The sequence below is a fragment of the Triplophysa dalaica genome, chromosome 4 (genome assembly GCF_015846415.1).
Source record: "Triplophysa dalaica isolate WHDGS20190420 chromosome 4, ASM1584641v1, whole genome shotgun sequence".
Taxonomy (NCBI): Eukaryota; Metazoa; Chordata; class Actinopteri; order Cypriniformes; family Nemacheilidae; genus Triplophysa; species Triplophysa dalaica.
Window position 1 is genome coordinate 17586820 of NC_079545.1, and position 17509 is coordinate 17604328.

Genomic DNA, 17509 nt, shown 5'->3' on the forward strand with positions numbered 1-17509 from the left:
CTCTTACGGGAAGACGCCTTTAGAAAATCCCAGCGCTTAGACAAACATTGAGATAAAAAGCACATTCCTTTGATCTCCTCATTGCTTTGCCAGGCAATGTGGTCGATCCAAAACAAAGGGAACAAATAGTTGGTGACCATTGATGAGTCCAGCGCAGGGTAGGAAGGGAGGATGTCCACAAGGCACTAAATCATCTATTCTGGGTTCTTTTCATCAAGGAGCAACTTTAAACATATCATTAAATGATGTCAACATCAATTTATGGTTTTCCCGTTCCCGGACGAATCCTGCTTTTGTCCTTGCTCAGGACATCAGCTCAACTGTCAGATGGATTTTACATGCTGCTTTATGTATTGACAGCTATACTACACTCTCGAACGAATCTGAATTACAAGTGGATAAAATGTATCTTCTGAAAGAGATCTATATTGAATACTCCATATAAAAACTGACAGTATTTAGCATGTGACCATGATAGTATTACTCATTATTCTGCATGCAGGAGAAGCTTTGATACTTTTGATCAAAATAGTCTATATGTCGGGAATATAAAAGAAATAAAGCACGATTTTGCACAGGCAGAGGAATTTCATATTTAAATAAACTCCATCATCAAACAGCTGGAAAACTGAAAAACGCTATAAGCCATTACAAAAATAACACAAGAGAGTAAAAAAGGCATCGTGGAGGCAAGTGAATCGTAAAACTGACCTGCTTCACTTCAGCCGGCATCATGGAAATCCTGTTTGGTTAAGCCTCTGGGAAAAACGCAAGGAGAACAGTATTCTCTTGTGAGTGAATTTTTTTTTGTCAGCCAATCTTTCGTTCCTTATTATGCGAGTACGTCCTGTGAGAGCCGATGCAGCTCAGAGCCACAGAGCCATCCTTTCCCGACGGTCACATGCACGAATACACTCAGTCTCTCGTCTGCCTGCGTGTTCTCTCTCTCTCTCTCTCTCTCTCCTCACACACACACTCTTTCTAACACATGCTCGTAATCCTCTCAGAGAGAGAAAAACCCGCCTCCACCTTCGCCGAGTGAGGATGCTGCATGCGTTGGTGCGGATAATGATTTCAAAAGTATTCTGAGAGATGCTCTTGACAGTCCAACGTGTTAAGAAATAGCCCTTTAGTGAAATCAGGAATTCGAAAGATGAGACGAAAAACAGACATAACAAAACAGCTCGCCCAGGGAAAAAAGTTGCCTGGTGCAGGAACAAAACCCCTGAGAGAGGGGGGTAAACGGGTGTAGAGAGGGTGAGAGTGAATAGATTCTTCCCAGAAGGCGGTTGTACCGTGTTCACAGTATAGAGTTTTGTACTCTTGTTCTCTTCAGTGAGCATCTATGTAGACCGGGGTCAGACGAGGGGGGAGGGGCTGATAGACAGACGCAGCTGGAGTGGAAAGAGAGAGAGGGAGAGAGGGAGAGAGAGAGATGCCAAAAGTGCATGGCCTTGAGAGGGGGGCAACGCTCCACAAAACTTTATTTTTCTTCCCCACTTTTTTCGAATCCAAGCTCTCTCTGGCCCTATTCTTTTCTCTCTCTGCTTTTGTCCTTTTGTCTGGTTAATAGGAGGGGGGAAGGAAAGAAGTTGAGGAATGATTTCAGACAGGATTCACTGATAGTGAGAAAGAATTTTAATCAAGATTTGTGAATGGGTTAAACACAAAGCAGGAGGGATGGTGAGTTCAGGGGTGGGTTTTTACACCAGGGGTGTCAAAAGACGTTTTTGGTGGCAGAAATAGACTAAACATCATGAACATCTAAACATCATATCGTATACACCCGGTGCAAAGCGCAGCGCAAGTGTTTTTGCTAGTTTCAGCCCAGCACTGTTCTCTTTTTCCTGAACCGTGTTGTTCAAATAGCAAATGCAATTGCGCTCATTTGTGCGCCCACCTCTAAAAATGAGGGGTTTTCAGGCGCATTGTTGGCGCGTTGCTATTTTAAGGAACTGAAAACATCCAAAACTGATCCTTTAACGTCACGCACGAGGAGATGCGTTTCCTCTCTGGAGAAGCGTCCTGTCTTCGCTATTGAAATGGCTGAATTTGCAAGAGCAAATACGCTATGGCACGAGCTTAACTGGCTCTTAAAGGGATTGAGAGATGAGACCAATACTCACCAAGAGAATCGGGACAACCCGATTAGACCATGCACCTGGGCGCGCCGACCGTTTTCCCGTCATTAAACTAGCAATAGTGGATTCGGACACACCCCGAGTGTATTTGCTCCCTGCGCTTTAGACTTTAGATTGTGAAAATTTGGCCCCATAACTTCTTTGGCTACTTATAAACTAAAGAGTTTATTGGCAAAAATATTTTTATTAATCATATTTTTATTTGTGTTTGCCGTAATTTTTTGTTATTATTGCATTAAACAAAACAACCCTTCTTTTCAACAGTTTGATTGATATTATTTGGAATGCACAATACATTTAGAACATTTTTAGATATCTATTATAATAAATTAACTCTTCAACTACTATTGGGGTAAAATAGAAAGAAGCAATTCATTGACACATTTGTGAAATATATGGGAACATTAATGAAACAACAATAAAAAGGAAAACATTCACTGCGTTTTGTTGAACACATTTCTTAGATAATTATTATAATTATTATTAAGTTAAACTTCAGACAACGTTAAAAACTTCACACATTTTAAATTTCACATGCACATTATAACTTAAATATTTATTTTACAATCTATATATAGTTTTTTTTCCCTTTCATCTGCCCTAATGCCTCAAGCGATTAACACAAACTGAGAAAATGATCCGGATCTCTGTGGGACAGTTTTACATCCAGAGGGCCCACGTGTGAGAGCTACTGGGGATAAGCCCCCAGCATCATAATAAAGCATCATAAAAAATATTCCACCTCCGTTGGCTTGCCAGCAAAGGAGACGGAAGTAAATCTGACACCCACCTGCATCTTTCACTTTAAAACCTGATCCTAAAACTCCAAAAGATTGCACAAACACACGCCCATGCTGAAGTGCATGTGTCTTATCTAGCAGTAACAGCCTGAATCTGTTTGCAGTCAGTCTGAAAGTCAGCCTCACGTTAGGAATGTTTCTTTAACAGAGACTGACACCAAAGAAACTTTAGAAGCGGTGATCACTAAACCATGCAAACATGTCGACAGAAAACGTGTTGATAAATACATGAACTGAAAGTTATCCGAGTGCTATGAATGGTTCACATCGGCTGCTGCAGATACAGAGGAAACAACAGAAAATGAAATGAATAAATGAGGAAAAGTTAGATAAGCGAGGCACACCCGACTGTTCGAGTCTCGTAAATATATTTATGAGTACAGAATATTTAAAAAGCATCTGGCGCAGGGGGATGTACAATGTTTGAGTTGCAGCGCTCCCAGATTTGGAAAGTAATGAGTTTCATCATTAGAAGTTTTGAAAGGTGGCAGCTCGGCAAAGATCGAATTTTAAATGCGCTACCGCTGCGAACAAGCACTGATTACGGTTCAAACAAAATACTCAAAAAGAAAAATCATCAGAACTTGTTCCTGTCAAACGCTGTCATTAGAGAAGGAAAAACAACAAGGTGATTTCTCCTGACATGCATGATCAAATACAAAATGTCAATCTTGAGTTTCTTCATAACAGAGGTGTCGATCTGAGACCTGGTAAATGAGACCCTGAGAGAAAAATAAAGAGAAACAACAAAAACATACAGTAGCATTAAAACAATTGCAATTCTTAATGCGATAATCAGCATCAGACTGAGAGATCATTTCAGGCTAGGAGGTTCACATTGATTAGGCCAAAGTAAATGTTTAAACTACTGCTAAATTACTATACAAAATACTAATAAGATATTAGAGAGTTTGGTAAATCTTACAGCAAAGCGCAGACAACGATCATATAGTTTGGTCGACGGCGCACAAGGGTAAGCTAATGTAGCATTTAGCATTGCGTTAAGGGTCTCAATCTCTATTTTACTGTCACAAAGCAAATGGGAATATTACGTATTAAAATGCGTATTCATGTGTTGCAAATCCTATGACGCTGGTAATGATTCTCTCTGCCCAATCAGTGATCTGTGTGTAAACATTTTGGTATCGGTACATTACGCTTGGATCCTCAACCGAGGTGGTAATAAAAAATGATCAGCTACTAGGTACTGTACGCAGTGGAGACCCACCAAAAGTGAGCTGTAACGCGCCATACCGAGAAGTAATATGCAGTGGAAAAGCGCCATTGCTGAGATACCCATACCCGCACGCATCCAAACGTTCACTTATTCAGAGCTCATTATCCACTCTTCTGCTCAAATCAAAGTCTTGTTATGACACAACATGTGTAAATAGTGCCTGGTAAAAAGGTAAGAGTCTGACAGTCTAGACACACACACCATCTCTGGATAAACATTAGAGCAGAAGTCTATACACATACACACAGTGAATAAAGCTATTGGAAATAAAGAACGACGGAAAAATTATGTAATGTGGACACCTAGTATTGTGCAACTGGCACAGTATGATGCTAATTTGAATCAGACAAAGTCAAATAGAAATATAAGAGCTTGTTGGTTCAATAGTAATAACCAATAAATATTTTGTAATCAACATGTCGAGCAGAGATGTGATGTTAAATGAACTCATCTATATAAAGGCATGGGCAATAAACAGATATTTTCAGATGTCGCCTGCCATTGTGCTTCGTATACAAACATTAATAAATGATGGTGGTAACTGACAAACACGACTGCAATGTGTGTCAGAGCGTCCAAAAAAAAGAGAGAGAGAGAGCATTTTACACACTTCAAATGGTTTTAATTTATGTTCCCAATAAGAGGGTCAGCAGACTTGTTTGGTTATATATGAACATGCCGAGTAAAGGGGTCACATTCCTGGATTGGGTCAGAGGTCTCGTAAAAGGAGGGATGATTATTTTAAACATGCGAGTCCATAATTCACTCTGTGAATTAGTCATTTGAGACAGTTCTTTTGGTATGATGGGAATATGCCATTGAAGACCTTCATTCTCAAAACTTTATAAAAAAATTATACTTTAGACAAAGGGTCTTCAACTACTTTTCTTCGAAGGCCAGATTCCAAAAGTATAAGCAGGATGCAGGCCCGTTTTTTTACCATGTCCTCGTTTCTTCTGTTTATATGTATTTCAGAAGATGTTTCTGAAGATATTTCAAATCAATAAAAGTCAAAAACGCTAATACATTCAACACAAAAGTAATCCATACCCCTTGTGACGCTAAACTGGTGTCTTATAAAGCAAACAAATTGATCTGTTCAAGACACTAAATGTCAATTCCAATTGCATTCATGTGCCCCAAGCATCCTTTGTGGTGCGATTTCTGGACGGAGATAAACAGCTGTTTTTCGTAAATATAACCGTTTAAATCATATATGATGAATGCAGTAATGAAAACCAACACAGTTTTCTCTTATATGAGACAACCGGTCATGTGGTGTACCCTTCCTGCAGTTACTTTAAAGGGTACAAAACACATTTAGAAAGCGTCCTATAGCGTGCGCGAAACCGATTGCCTGTATCATCAATAACATATCAATTTATTGTTATGAGCCACGGGAATTACTTGTTTTGAATGTAGCAGCGTTGAGAACTTTCAAAGATATGGCATCTCAGGATGTGTATTTCTTAAAGCACACCGTTCTTCAAGCCTCTCCACTTATTTGAAATGTTAAGGTGGGCCAGGTAAAGGTGATTGGCCCGCGGGCCAGCAGTTGACTAGCCCTGCTGTAGACTCTGAAGACTCCATGCAGTTTACAGACGTTTTGACAATTAACAGGATTAATTTGTAGGCAAAATAAAATTAAAGACATGAATATCACTAGGGCTGGAAAAAAAGATTCTAAAAATCGATTAATCATTTTTGAAAATGCGGTCAATTCAATATCGATTCTCAAAAGCTGTGAATCAATATTTTTCTTTCATATTTTCGCAAACACTGAAGATTCACTTTTCTTTTTACAACGGGTGGATGTTACAACAGGGAGCATATGCTTCATTCATTGATTAATTAACATGGCGGATGTGGGTGTGTCGTCGAATTTAACATCACATTCATATAAAAGTCAGCGGCTCCTATGATTGCAGCCCTTCTAACAGATATTTTGTGAAATAACTGTTATACTGTTATACTGTATCTTAAATGTAAAATAACCTGTTCTATTTCAATATACCCAAGTGTTTTTAAAGTCTAATATACAGGTTTGTGGATCTTCATTTAATTTTTTAATTCCTCATTGTAATGTTAAATTTACTGAACTTCTCTCAGAAATATCTAAAGGATTTGTATTAAATCTATAATCATTGACTCGAAGCGAGAATCGAATCGAATCAAGAGCTTGTGAATCGGAATCTAATTGAATTGAAACATCCAAAACGATACCCAGCCCTAAATATAACAAATCTTAGTGTTTTTTGACCAATTATATTATGAACGAATCAGATTATACATCACCATCAATTCCTCAAATTACATTTCTAGGTAAATGATGCTTTGTATAATCCTGCAGTGTTAACATATAAATACATAATAAATGTAATTCTATCTAAAGATAATTAACATAAAAAAACATTTAAAATGTATGACATAAATATTTGGAAAAATTCATTAATTTATTAATCAACTTGCAAAATAGCATGAACGGTTTAAAAATATAAATGTTTGACAAGCCCAAACCTAATGCTTATTTTTGCATTCAAATGTGACAAAAGAAAAAAAAGGTTAGAAAGAAAAGTCTGTTATATATATTATTTACATTTTGAGAGGATAAATCATTTGATGGATTGTGCAATAGAGTTGAGAGTGGTCCGATCAGCTCTCTGTAGAATATGAATAGCTGTGGGCATCAGAATCTGCTCCGAATACAAAGAGTGCAAATACTCCCAGTCTCAGTAAGAGGTATTCTGTGTGCCAGTGATATGATCTAACACCTGCAGACGTATCTATTGTATTCTTTTACTGTTACATAAAAAAGACCATATATTGCAGTATTCTAAAACAAAGCATTCACAATATATCATGCATACTAATTAAATCTATATAGCAGTCGCTTTGGATAAACGTGTCTTCCAAATGCAAAAATTATAACTTATATTCCTTTGTGTGTTAAACATTCTCCCTGTCTATGTGAGATTTCTCATTTTAAAAAGAAATCATCTGAAATATACAAGATCAGGAAGAAAACATTTTAGATATATAGAAATAGTTAATCATGTCTGTGTGTGAGAGTGTGAAAAAGCAAGTGTGAAAGAGACAATAATGTATGCAGGCAGTTTTACTGCTGGTTTAATTATAGTTGTGCCTCTTTTCTAATGGCAAGGGAAACGAGGTGGCACAAGAGACTGTGTATGCGGGTGACAGCACGTTTGCGTGTGGGCACAGGGTGAGAAAGTCATTGTTAAGCAGGTGATTTACAAGACGACGGGCCTCCCGGGCTTTGCCCTTAGCGAGGGACGTATCCGCACAAGCTCAGCTGTTTCCTTCTGACCCGAGACCTGCTGCATCAGACCAAGTCTACACGTCTTAACATGGACGGCACAGATAAAAAAGCACACTTTCTCCAAATCTCTGCAAGCCTTCAGACTTTTCAAAACAGTAATACAGAGCTAGCAAAGTCCTGCTACAGCGACCAAGCTTCACTCCTCCACGAACGTGGAACGCTGACTGAATTTTAAATAACGTTCAAGATTCTCAGATGAAACGACGGGTGAAATAGCATCGATGTTGCACGTACCGCCTCAGGTCATGACTTTGGAACTTTCCTCATATTTGAGAGAGTGGAGGTTTCTTTAAAGAAAAGCTGTGTAGCGTGTCAGAGTCAATGTGAAGGAGACAAAGTATGCCATTCACTGAGCCCTATTGTGCCATTCCGTGAGCCTGTGACCTTTTGGGGTCTTGTGTAGAATCATCAAGGCTAAAAAACTAAACAAATCAATGTCTCTGCAGTAAACTGACCAAAGATAAAGCAACGAATGAGGTGTGTACTTTGTTTCTCAATCCAATTCCCAAAACTGTCAATGAACATCATTGAGAATAAAAGTGAATAAGGTGTAAATGCACTCAAACAATTGCAATGATGAACAACAATTCAACAATTTGACAAGTCTTTTTTGTAGAGCATTGTTTTTTAAGAGTTTCAAGCAACACAAGAACAATCTGAAAAATTGAATGCACAGACTTTTTATCACCCAATATGATTTTATCAAATAATAAATATAAATATAAAAAAATTATAAATATAATTTATATAAGATGAATAAGATGAGTCCATGGAATTTATGGAACCTGCAGAAATCTTTTACAATACTTTAAAGGAACAATTCACCCCAAAATGAAATTTCTTTCACTATTTACTCACTATCCTGACATACTAAACCTTTATGATTTTCTTCTCTAGAACATATGAATAAAGAATGTTGGTAACCAAACTGGATTCTATAAATTACATCGTACGGACACAAAATCAAAGTTATTGAAATCTATTTTTTGTGCTACACAGAGGAAAGAGACAAATATTTTTTTTATTTATCCCTGATAGCGGAAAGTATAATCTATAAAATATCGAATGATATATACTGTATTTTTGAATATATGCAGATCTGCAGGACAAACATTAAAGATGGGCCTTGTATAAGATCGAATGAAATAGTGACAGGCCGATATATTGCAGGGGCCGATACTTGGAAGTTTTTATTTATCGGCATCGACAATATTTTTTCCTGTTTGGCCGCCATATAGCACATTACAATTTTACTCATAAAAATATCACTAAGATGTAAAGGAGGCATTTGCCACTTAGTAATGTAATATGACCACAGTAAAATGGGTCATGTAAGGTGGATGAGATACAAAATTTGTATGGTAAGTATCAATCATTTTTGTTAAATTGCTGTATTTAATTGATATTGAGCCATGTTTAGCAGCCCACAATTAATATAACGTCATGTGTGGACCCCTTCATGTGTTCCCTAGCCATATAATACACTATGTACACTCATACAATACATAATACATGTTCATTTAGTTTCACCAATTTTCTGTTTGTCTCCCACTATAATGAAATGCAATATATTGTTGCTACCGAGTTTAGTTCACTCTAAAATCTGTTCTTAGTGGCTGTGTTTTGTGATTGATTGTCGCGACCCCCCCACCCTTTTTCACGTTCGGTATGGATCAAATTTCTTAGCGCAGGAATCTAATTGCATCAATTTTGGTAAATAAACTTTGTTTGTAAATAAACAACACATTAAGACTGGGTGGTCTACTGAATATTCACAATATATTGGTCGTTATAAAAAATTTGCAATTATTAAAATCATAACAAAATGTAATGGGATATTTTATTGCGTTCACTTGTTAAAATAAGATAAGAATCTTAATAAGAATAAGACTTGATTATTTTTAAATGAATAATTTTGCTTCTTGCATTAAAATTCCTCATTAACAATGGTCCTTTTTAAATAGCTTAATAAAAATGTTAAATAAAATAATGAATAAAATAAACAGAATTATAGATATTTCTGTCTTTAACAAAATAAATATTGCCATATACATAAAAAATCTAAAGACCATAATTTATACTTCATAAACTTTATATTTAACTATAATTTTTTGGACAGCCCTACAAACACATGGACAAATATCTGAATAGAAACCAAAATATATATCATATAAAATCAAATAAATACAAATATTATATAATATAAATCCACACATCCAGAATGACTTTCCCCCTTCATATAGCCAGTTAGAAATAACAAAAGTAAAGGCACCATTATAGCTCCACTACACTGAAACTATTGATGTCTGACCACTAACAATTGAGAGAATTTCACCAGACACCATTCCCATCAGCAACTCGTATAGAATAACGTTGCTTTGATACTAGAGGTTTTGGTTCGGATCCAAACTCAACAGAGCACAACAAAGAATTGCACAACAAAGAATCACATTGAACTACGTTTGAAAAAGAAAGTGAAGTTTTCATTCTTGTGAACCACAATATTGCAAGTGTTTGATCTAGACACCTAATACATACAATTTGCACTGTACTATTCACACAATCTGTCTGTAACATCATGCAATGCGATGAGCCTATTAGATTATATGAAAAAGCACATGGCACACAGAAATGGGACTCGTGCAACAAGATTGGAAGACTATGAAGAAATCTCATCTAGGGAATATTTAATGAATGACGGCAAAGACAACACATCCAGAGCAATAACTCTGCACAGCCAACAGAACTCAAACAGCCAGAAGGACTGGCAGACAAGGAACACAGTGAGGCCAAAATGAGATGCAGCACCAATCACTCCCATTCATTTTGGCTCAAATGGATCGAATTCATGAAACCACCAGATATGAAGCAACATCAAAGGCATGGGACGGATTTGTCCATTCACACACACTGGCCTAGGCTTGGCCAAGCTGGAATGGTTTACCTGCATGACCATCTGTTGCCAGGCCAGCGGTTGGTTGCTCATGCCCGTGGTCCCACCCGCCAACCTATCTGAAGGAAGGCTGCCGCGTTCCAGCTGCAGGGAGACGTTGCGGCGTTCCTCTTCAAGGGCTCTGGTGAGACGCTCAAAGCGAGCCTCCTGCTCTTTGACTGAGGCCAGGATGCTAGCGGCCGACGGCACGTCATAGTCTTCCATAGTAGCGGTTTGTCCAAAATTATGTGCTGATTATAGAGAAGGGAAAGTGTGGGAGAGAGATGGACCGAGGGAATAAGAAACTATTTAAAGGGATAGTTCACTTTATAAAAATAATTAAAGTATGTCATCACTTCAATGATAAAGTCAATCGAGATCAATATTGTTTGGTTATCAACATTCTTTGAAATATCTTCGTTCATGTTTGGCAGAAGAAAGGTGGTCATATAGGGTCCGAAATGACTTGAGGATAAGCAAATGATGAAAGAATTAGCATTTGTGCTTGAACTATCCCTTTAATCCTGTACATTTTTTAATTCCATTGTACGTATGGTATATTTAAAAATGTAGTTACCAAAGCTAAATTAATGTCAAAAAGTTTTCCAATATACCCAAATGGCATGTAACAAACATAATGACCAACATTTATGTCACAAAAAAGACATCATACACTCCCAGTGTTGTTTCAAAGCCAAACTCCAATGACCGACAGACTTTCTGAACTCTAAATCACCACGATAAAATTATTCATTCATGCCAAGCACAATGGCTCACACTTCACTTCTATAACCAAAGGTAACAAAATGAAGACAGTTTTATAGAGAGAATAAAGAACAAAAAATGAGGTTCAAACTGGAGGCACGGTTCACACACAGTTCACCTGTATACACACCTATCAGTTAGTGCGGATAGAGGTGGTTAAAGGACAGACATTCCCCTAGAAGTTCACACAGGAGGAGATGTGCCCAGCGGCGAGGCGAGAGAGCAAGAGACTGAGACGCTGCAGAAGGAAAGAGAGATACAGAAAAGAAATCGTAGGTTAGATAATAACGCTGACATTACAAACAAAACAGACAGAATTGTGCTCCGGCTCCTGGGGATTCAAAGAGGATGAAGAGAAAGAAATGAACGGGATGATGCTACAGAATGATAAATGAGTATTGAAAAGTCAGTCGTGGACTTTCTCGAGTGTGTCTTTGAGAGAAGTAGATTGGTTAGGGCCATCTGGGGACAGGTGGAAGGAGATGGACGGCTTCTGAGTGGGTACGGGCTGGAAAGGAGGGCTGGTGCGGTTTCATATTTAGCAAGAATTTAATTTTGCTGTTGCCTTTCGTTCTTCATTAAATCAAAGCTACAAACGGACACACACGCAGGAACACAAACACACTGTTCACTATGGCAGAGTGGGTATGAAGGCATAATTCCCTTTGAAGCACAGTGCAGTACACACACAACCTTTGATGTTTGTTTCGGTCTGATCATTTATTTATCTTATGCGGCGTTCTGACACTGCTCTAACGGCAAGGCATTGTAATACTGTGTTGTTATGGGTACAAGATACAGTACACAAGGTCTAGTGAAGGGAGGTGTAGATCTGCATCTGCTTTCTATACAGAACAACCGCAGTTGATCTTAATCTACTGTACCTGATAAGACATGATTACAAAAATGTGAGGTTATCATAAAAACTTAAATCAATTAAGGAAGACAAACGTTCTGATAACGTGGCAACAGATACATTTTCATTATCTGTTCTGTGACATCTGAAGAGATGGAGCTGCAGGTCATGACTTAAAAGGGTTGCAATTGGGTTGCCCAAACGCTCACTTAAAGGGACGGCTCACTCACATATGAAAATTCTCTCATAATTTTTCATCCCCATTTTATCCCAGATGCAGGGCCGGCCCAAGCCTTTTCGGGGCCATTAGCAGAATTTTATTTGGGGGTCCCTCTGTGCCCCCAATACAATTGGCTATTGTCAATCTTTGATTATTTGCACATGCACTTTAAACCTAATACACCCAATTCTATTAGTTGTAGCTGTGTTTGGGATATAGGAATGTCATAAAAATACATAAACCTTGCATTACAAGTGTATTGTGATTGTCAAACGTTTTATAATTTCTTCCAATTTTACGTGACTGTCCCTTTAAATTTTCAGCACAAGACCATACAAAGGTTGTGGAACTTATTGTTCAATGCATTTTCAGATTTTTTTTCTTTTTCATAAGACATCAGAGGATTATAGAGGACAGTTTGGACAGCTGAGAAGATCATTGGTGCTCCCCTGCCCACCCTCCAAGAACTGTATACATCCAGTGAGGAAAAGGGCTCAGAAATTCACCCTGACCCTCTCACATTCAAGCCATCATCTCTTCACACTGCTGCAGTCTGGTCGGAGCTACAGGGCACTGACCACCAAAACAACCAGACACAAAAACAGCTTCTTCCCTCAGGCCAATCTACCTCTTTTACAGTTAAATGTTTTTTTTCCCATCGTGCAATTTAATAAGTCTGTGCAATAATAATTAAGTGCAACATTAATTATATCCTCCAGGTAATACACTATCTATTTTTCTGAAAATGATATTTAATTCTGCTGTATATAGCACATACCTTGTATTATGATAGTATATTTTTATTTTTTACCTGTACAAAATACATACACACATAGCTTTACTCTCTATATCTCTCAGATAATTATTTAAATTACATGGATCACTTAAGTATGTTGTGTATTTCAACTTTAAAACTGCATCTTGCTGAACAGCTGAAGACGTGACAGTAGCTCCGTCTTCTATGATTTGATTGGTCAATGCTCTGCTCTGTAACAAGTAACTTGTTAAACTTGCGTTTAGGCAGTAATTAAAAAAAAAATTACACATACCCGGAAAAAAACGTGGGTATGGCCTTCTGTGAGAAAAAGGATGTGTGTCATTAATAAATCAAAACAATTGTATTAATTTAATGTGCTCTTGGGGGCCCCCTAGTGGTGTCGGGGCCCTAAGCAGCCACTTAGTTTGCATATAGGGAGGGCCAGCACTGCCCAGATGTACACAACTTCCTTTTTCACCTTAACACAAATTAATCATTTTATATAAATGTCATAATAAATGCAGGTCAACGTGGTGAAGCTCCAAAAAGCATTTTTATTATAAGCCTGTTATTCTAAAACCTCATATCTCCATATTTCATGATTTTTGTTGCCATAAATCACTATTATTAGCTACCCTTTATATTTGTCACTGGGTTTAGCAAATATCTAACCAATAAAAAGTATTAAAAAGTGCTTGTCAACTCTGACAAAACATTTAATCATTTAAAAAGTACTGTGTTTTTATCATTTTCTGAAAAACAGTGAATTTGGACATAAAAAAGGATAGCAACTATATACATTGATTTGTATGTGTTGAACAAATTATGAGGGTGATCAAATTATGAGAGTAATCTCATATTTGTGTAAACTTTTCCTAGAGGGTATGCATTGACGTCACTTTCCCCAATGTACATGCCAGGACATTACCCGGGACACTCTCCATTGAGTGGTAAAACACTCAGCAAAATGGCTGCTTTCAATAAGAGAAACAAAGAAACCGAGAATAAAACATGCCATTATTTGCTGAAATTACAAGCAGCTGGACTCGACTGTGATCTTTACGACTGTTTGTGATTCACAAAAGAATAAAGTATTCTTCGACACTCAAATGTTGCGCAGAATTGCGTTTCCAGATATCGTAACTATTCTTTTTGCAGTGTTTTACCACTCAAGAGGGTGTGTTCTGTTGTGTTCACATGGTAATCACGTGGGAGTGACGACACGTACATACCCTCTATAATATATATATTTTTTTAAATATTAAAATATTCAGCAAAAATATTCAGAAGGCCACAGAGAAATTGACAGAACCCTCATTATTGAATTAAGTGAATAATGATGATGAGACTTTTATGAAGATGAACTCTCTCCTAAACTGAAGCAGAACAGAGACTTAGCAGGAGAACGACAGGAGAATGACAGGCATGTCAAACATACCCACTGAACTTATCTTGACCCCCAGCTGACCATTTCAAACTACACCTAAAATAGACCAAAGTTTGTTACGAGTAATGAATTCCAGAACTGGTTTTGAGCCCTAAATAGTACTTAGTACTATCCAATGCTGGGATATCCAACAGATGCATTTATCTGATATAAGGATTTACAGTACAGCATTATGGCAAATGTTTTCTTGAACTATAGATTGTTGTCTAGTTTTCAAAGAATAGATGAGCGGTTTCCCATTATTGCAATGAATAGCGAACAAGGCAGTTAAACTTAAAACAAAAAATTCACGTGTGGTTGCCTTGTGACGAAGATCTACGGTGGCAACTTAAAGGTCCAGTGTTCAAATCAGCCTTTAACCTAAGTGTTCGAGAGGAACTGTCCCCGTCACCTTTGGATAAAAACACCCATTAAATAACAAATTCCTAAAAAGCCACACAATAAATAAATCCATACATGAACAAAGTAATTCCTAATGGGCCACACCAAAGATGAATGAACGCACGCACGGCCATCATGTAAACAGTGCTTGTGCAGGCACAGTGTTTTTCCCCAGGGATAAATACGATGGAGAATAAACCCCAGTGCTAAAAATAGCCCTGCAATATATTAACAAACACAATTGGTACTTTCTCCGTAGCTCAGATGATGAAATTCAGTGGCAGAAGCACATTTAAAAAGCTTTACATGAAAAACCTCAACGACAAATCCATCAGGGACTGGGAAACTCCTACAGTATGGAGCCGCGCACAAGAAACAAAAACCTCATTACTGTTAATGTGAGAAAACATTGAGACATACATGTTTACAGTGAACACGGAAACCTTGGGCCAATGCAAGCTTTCAGAGAAAGCCGAGTAAAAGGTTTGAGGAGAATAAATATAAACGACTTTTTGGGAATTAAAAATGGTTCTTGACCATCTGTATCTACTGCATTGAAGATAACCTGAAAGTTTTCCTTATGATTGTAAATGTCTCCATGATATTTTTTTTTATGATTTTCTGGTGCTGGTATTTAAAAGGGTACCAATGAAATCAAATCTGAACACCCTCTCTCTATACGCAATTTTTATTTGGAAGTTTTTTTTTACCACAACATTAAAATGATAACTTTGACCGCATAAAAAAGTAACACAACACCTCTGTTTAACAAGGCACAGAGTTTAGAATTAATCCTTCAAGTCCGTAGCACAAATGGAGAGAAAGGGATGGGGAAGGGGCGACTAGACATAAATATCTAGAGACGAGAAGAGATACGCCCCCAATTAGAGAATGGTCTCATTTCATTTACCCCAGCCGATCCTTTCTTCAAAAAGATAAACCTTCTCATTTCTCCTCTGAGGGCTAGAGGTCCAACCTAAATAAATCACTTTCCCGGCTCCACCTGAGGCCCATCTGTGTGTGCAGGATCCATAAAGCAATCATGCGAATTACCTCTTGATGCTGTTTGCCAATCGGTTTTGCGGGGTCCTTCTGCACTACTGCGAACCACCAGGCAGACTTGAGCCGATCCTGGATCAGCAACCCCTGCTAAGTGCAAAGAAGCGCAGAAGCAAGGCTCTCAAGAACACCTGCTTCCATTTTCTCACTAACACCCTCCTTATCAATTCTCAACCTGACTGCAGAGCCATCATTGACTAAATTAAGGAGGAATTAAGCTCAATCAATCCGATTCAAACAAAAGGACATTAAGAGGTCGAGCACCGCTGCATTATATGTCACATCGCTTATGATAAATGGCCGGCCGGTGCCTCTCAGTAATATTAAATATTTGGTTCTCAGCACAGAGGCTGCCGAGAGGTCTGTTCAGAAACGGAATGAAAAATCTCTGGAATCAACAATCTGTACGTAAAAGAAGCGCTATGTGGTTTGCCGCAAGATTCGTACTTCGCATTAATCACATTTGCAGCGTGTGAATGGCCGCGGCTCCCTAAATTTCCCAGCTAAGAACATGAAAACACCAGAAAAATGTGGAACTAAACTACAAAGTAAATCAATAACATCCGCGATTAGAAAGGGTCATCCGTGTGCACACAGATGGCAGCCAGAAAAACTAAAAGACCCATGTGGGATGGGTAACCATAAGGATGTCATTACAATCCTGTGTTTTCCTAAGCAATTAATGGACAGTTGCTTCTTAAATCGATAGTTCAGCCAAAAATAAAAATTGTGTCATCATTTACACACTCTCATGTCTTTCCAAACTTGTTTGGAGTTTCTTTGCTATGCAGAAAAAAAAGAAGTTTTAAGAATGTTGGTAACAGAAAAACACAGGCCCCCATTGACTTCCATTGTATGGACACAAAACAACATTTCTCAAATATCTTTTTTGTGTTCCACTAAAAGAAAAAGTAATATACAGGTTTTAAATGACACAACGGTGAATAAATGCCATGAAAAAAAAATATTGTTTGGGTGATCTAAACTTAAACGGATATTTCAGAGGCAACACAAAATTTTCCCATGTTTTACACAACCTCATGGCATCCTGACTGAATATGACTTCTTGAAAAATAATGCAGTCAGAGTAATAATACCACATATCATTGTTCGGCAGAATGAAAGTGAATGTTTTGAAGCTCCAAAAAGTGCATCCATCCATCAAGGAACTGCTCGATACTCCTCTGTGGTCTTAAACAAACGGATCGATTCGCTTCAGAACACCTTTGTTAAGAAATATATCCATATTGAGAGTGCTATTAAACGTTAATGTCTAACTTTCATTATCCCTCGGCTGCGCGTGAACCTGAGGCTTGTTTGGAATTCTTCCACTTGGAAGAAAGATGATACGTGGTATTATAACTTGCATTATTCTTTAAGAAGAAAGTCTTATTCAGTCAGGATCTTGAGGATGAGTAAAACATTGGGTATTTTAGTTTTGCCTCTGAAATATCGCTTTAAGATATGAATGTTCCATCTTAACGACTTCTTATACTGTATAGACGGTTTCATCTTAACAGCAATAACAAACATTAGAGCGTATGCAAGTTTTTGTGACCCCAACTAATCTTCTG

General features: G+C 37.8%; 1 protein-coding gene across 16 annotated transcripts in view; it reads right to left on the reverse strand.

Annotated features, from left to right (window-relative positions):
• The window catches only part of arvcfb (ARVCF delta catenin family member b), a 198536-nt gene that overhangs the window by 105842 nt on the left and 75185 nt on the right, over positions 1 to 17509 (reverse strand). For 11 of the 16 annotated variants that reach the window (XM_056745031.1, XM_056745029.1, XM_056745030.1 and 8 more), the window contains 2 exons: positions 11346 to 11453; positions 10463 to 10701 (listed from right to left, as the gene is read on the reverse strand). The exons of 3 other annotated variants lie outside the window; for them this stretch is intronic. In XM_056745031.1, coding sequence (XP_056601009.1) covers positions 10463 to 10675 — 213 coding nt within the window. In that variant the 5' untranslated portion in view covers positions 10676 to 10701; positions 11346 to 11453. Of the gene's footprint in view, positions 1 to 711; positions 1253 to 10462; positions 10702 to 11345; positions 11454 to 17509 lie in introns of those variants that run through there. 2 more of the 16 variants (XM_056745042.1, XM_056745040.1) reach the window with 2 other exon arrangements.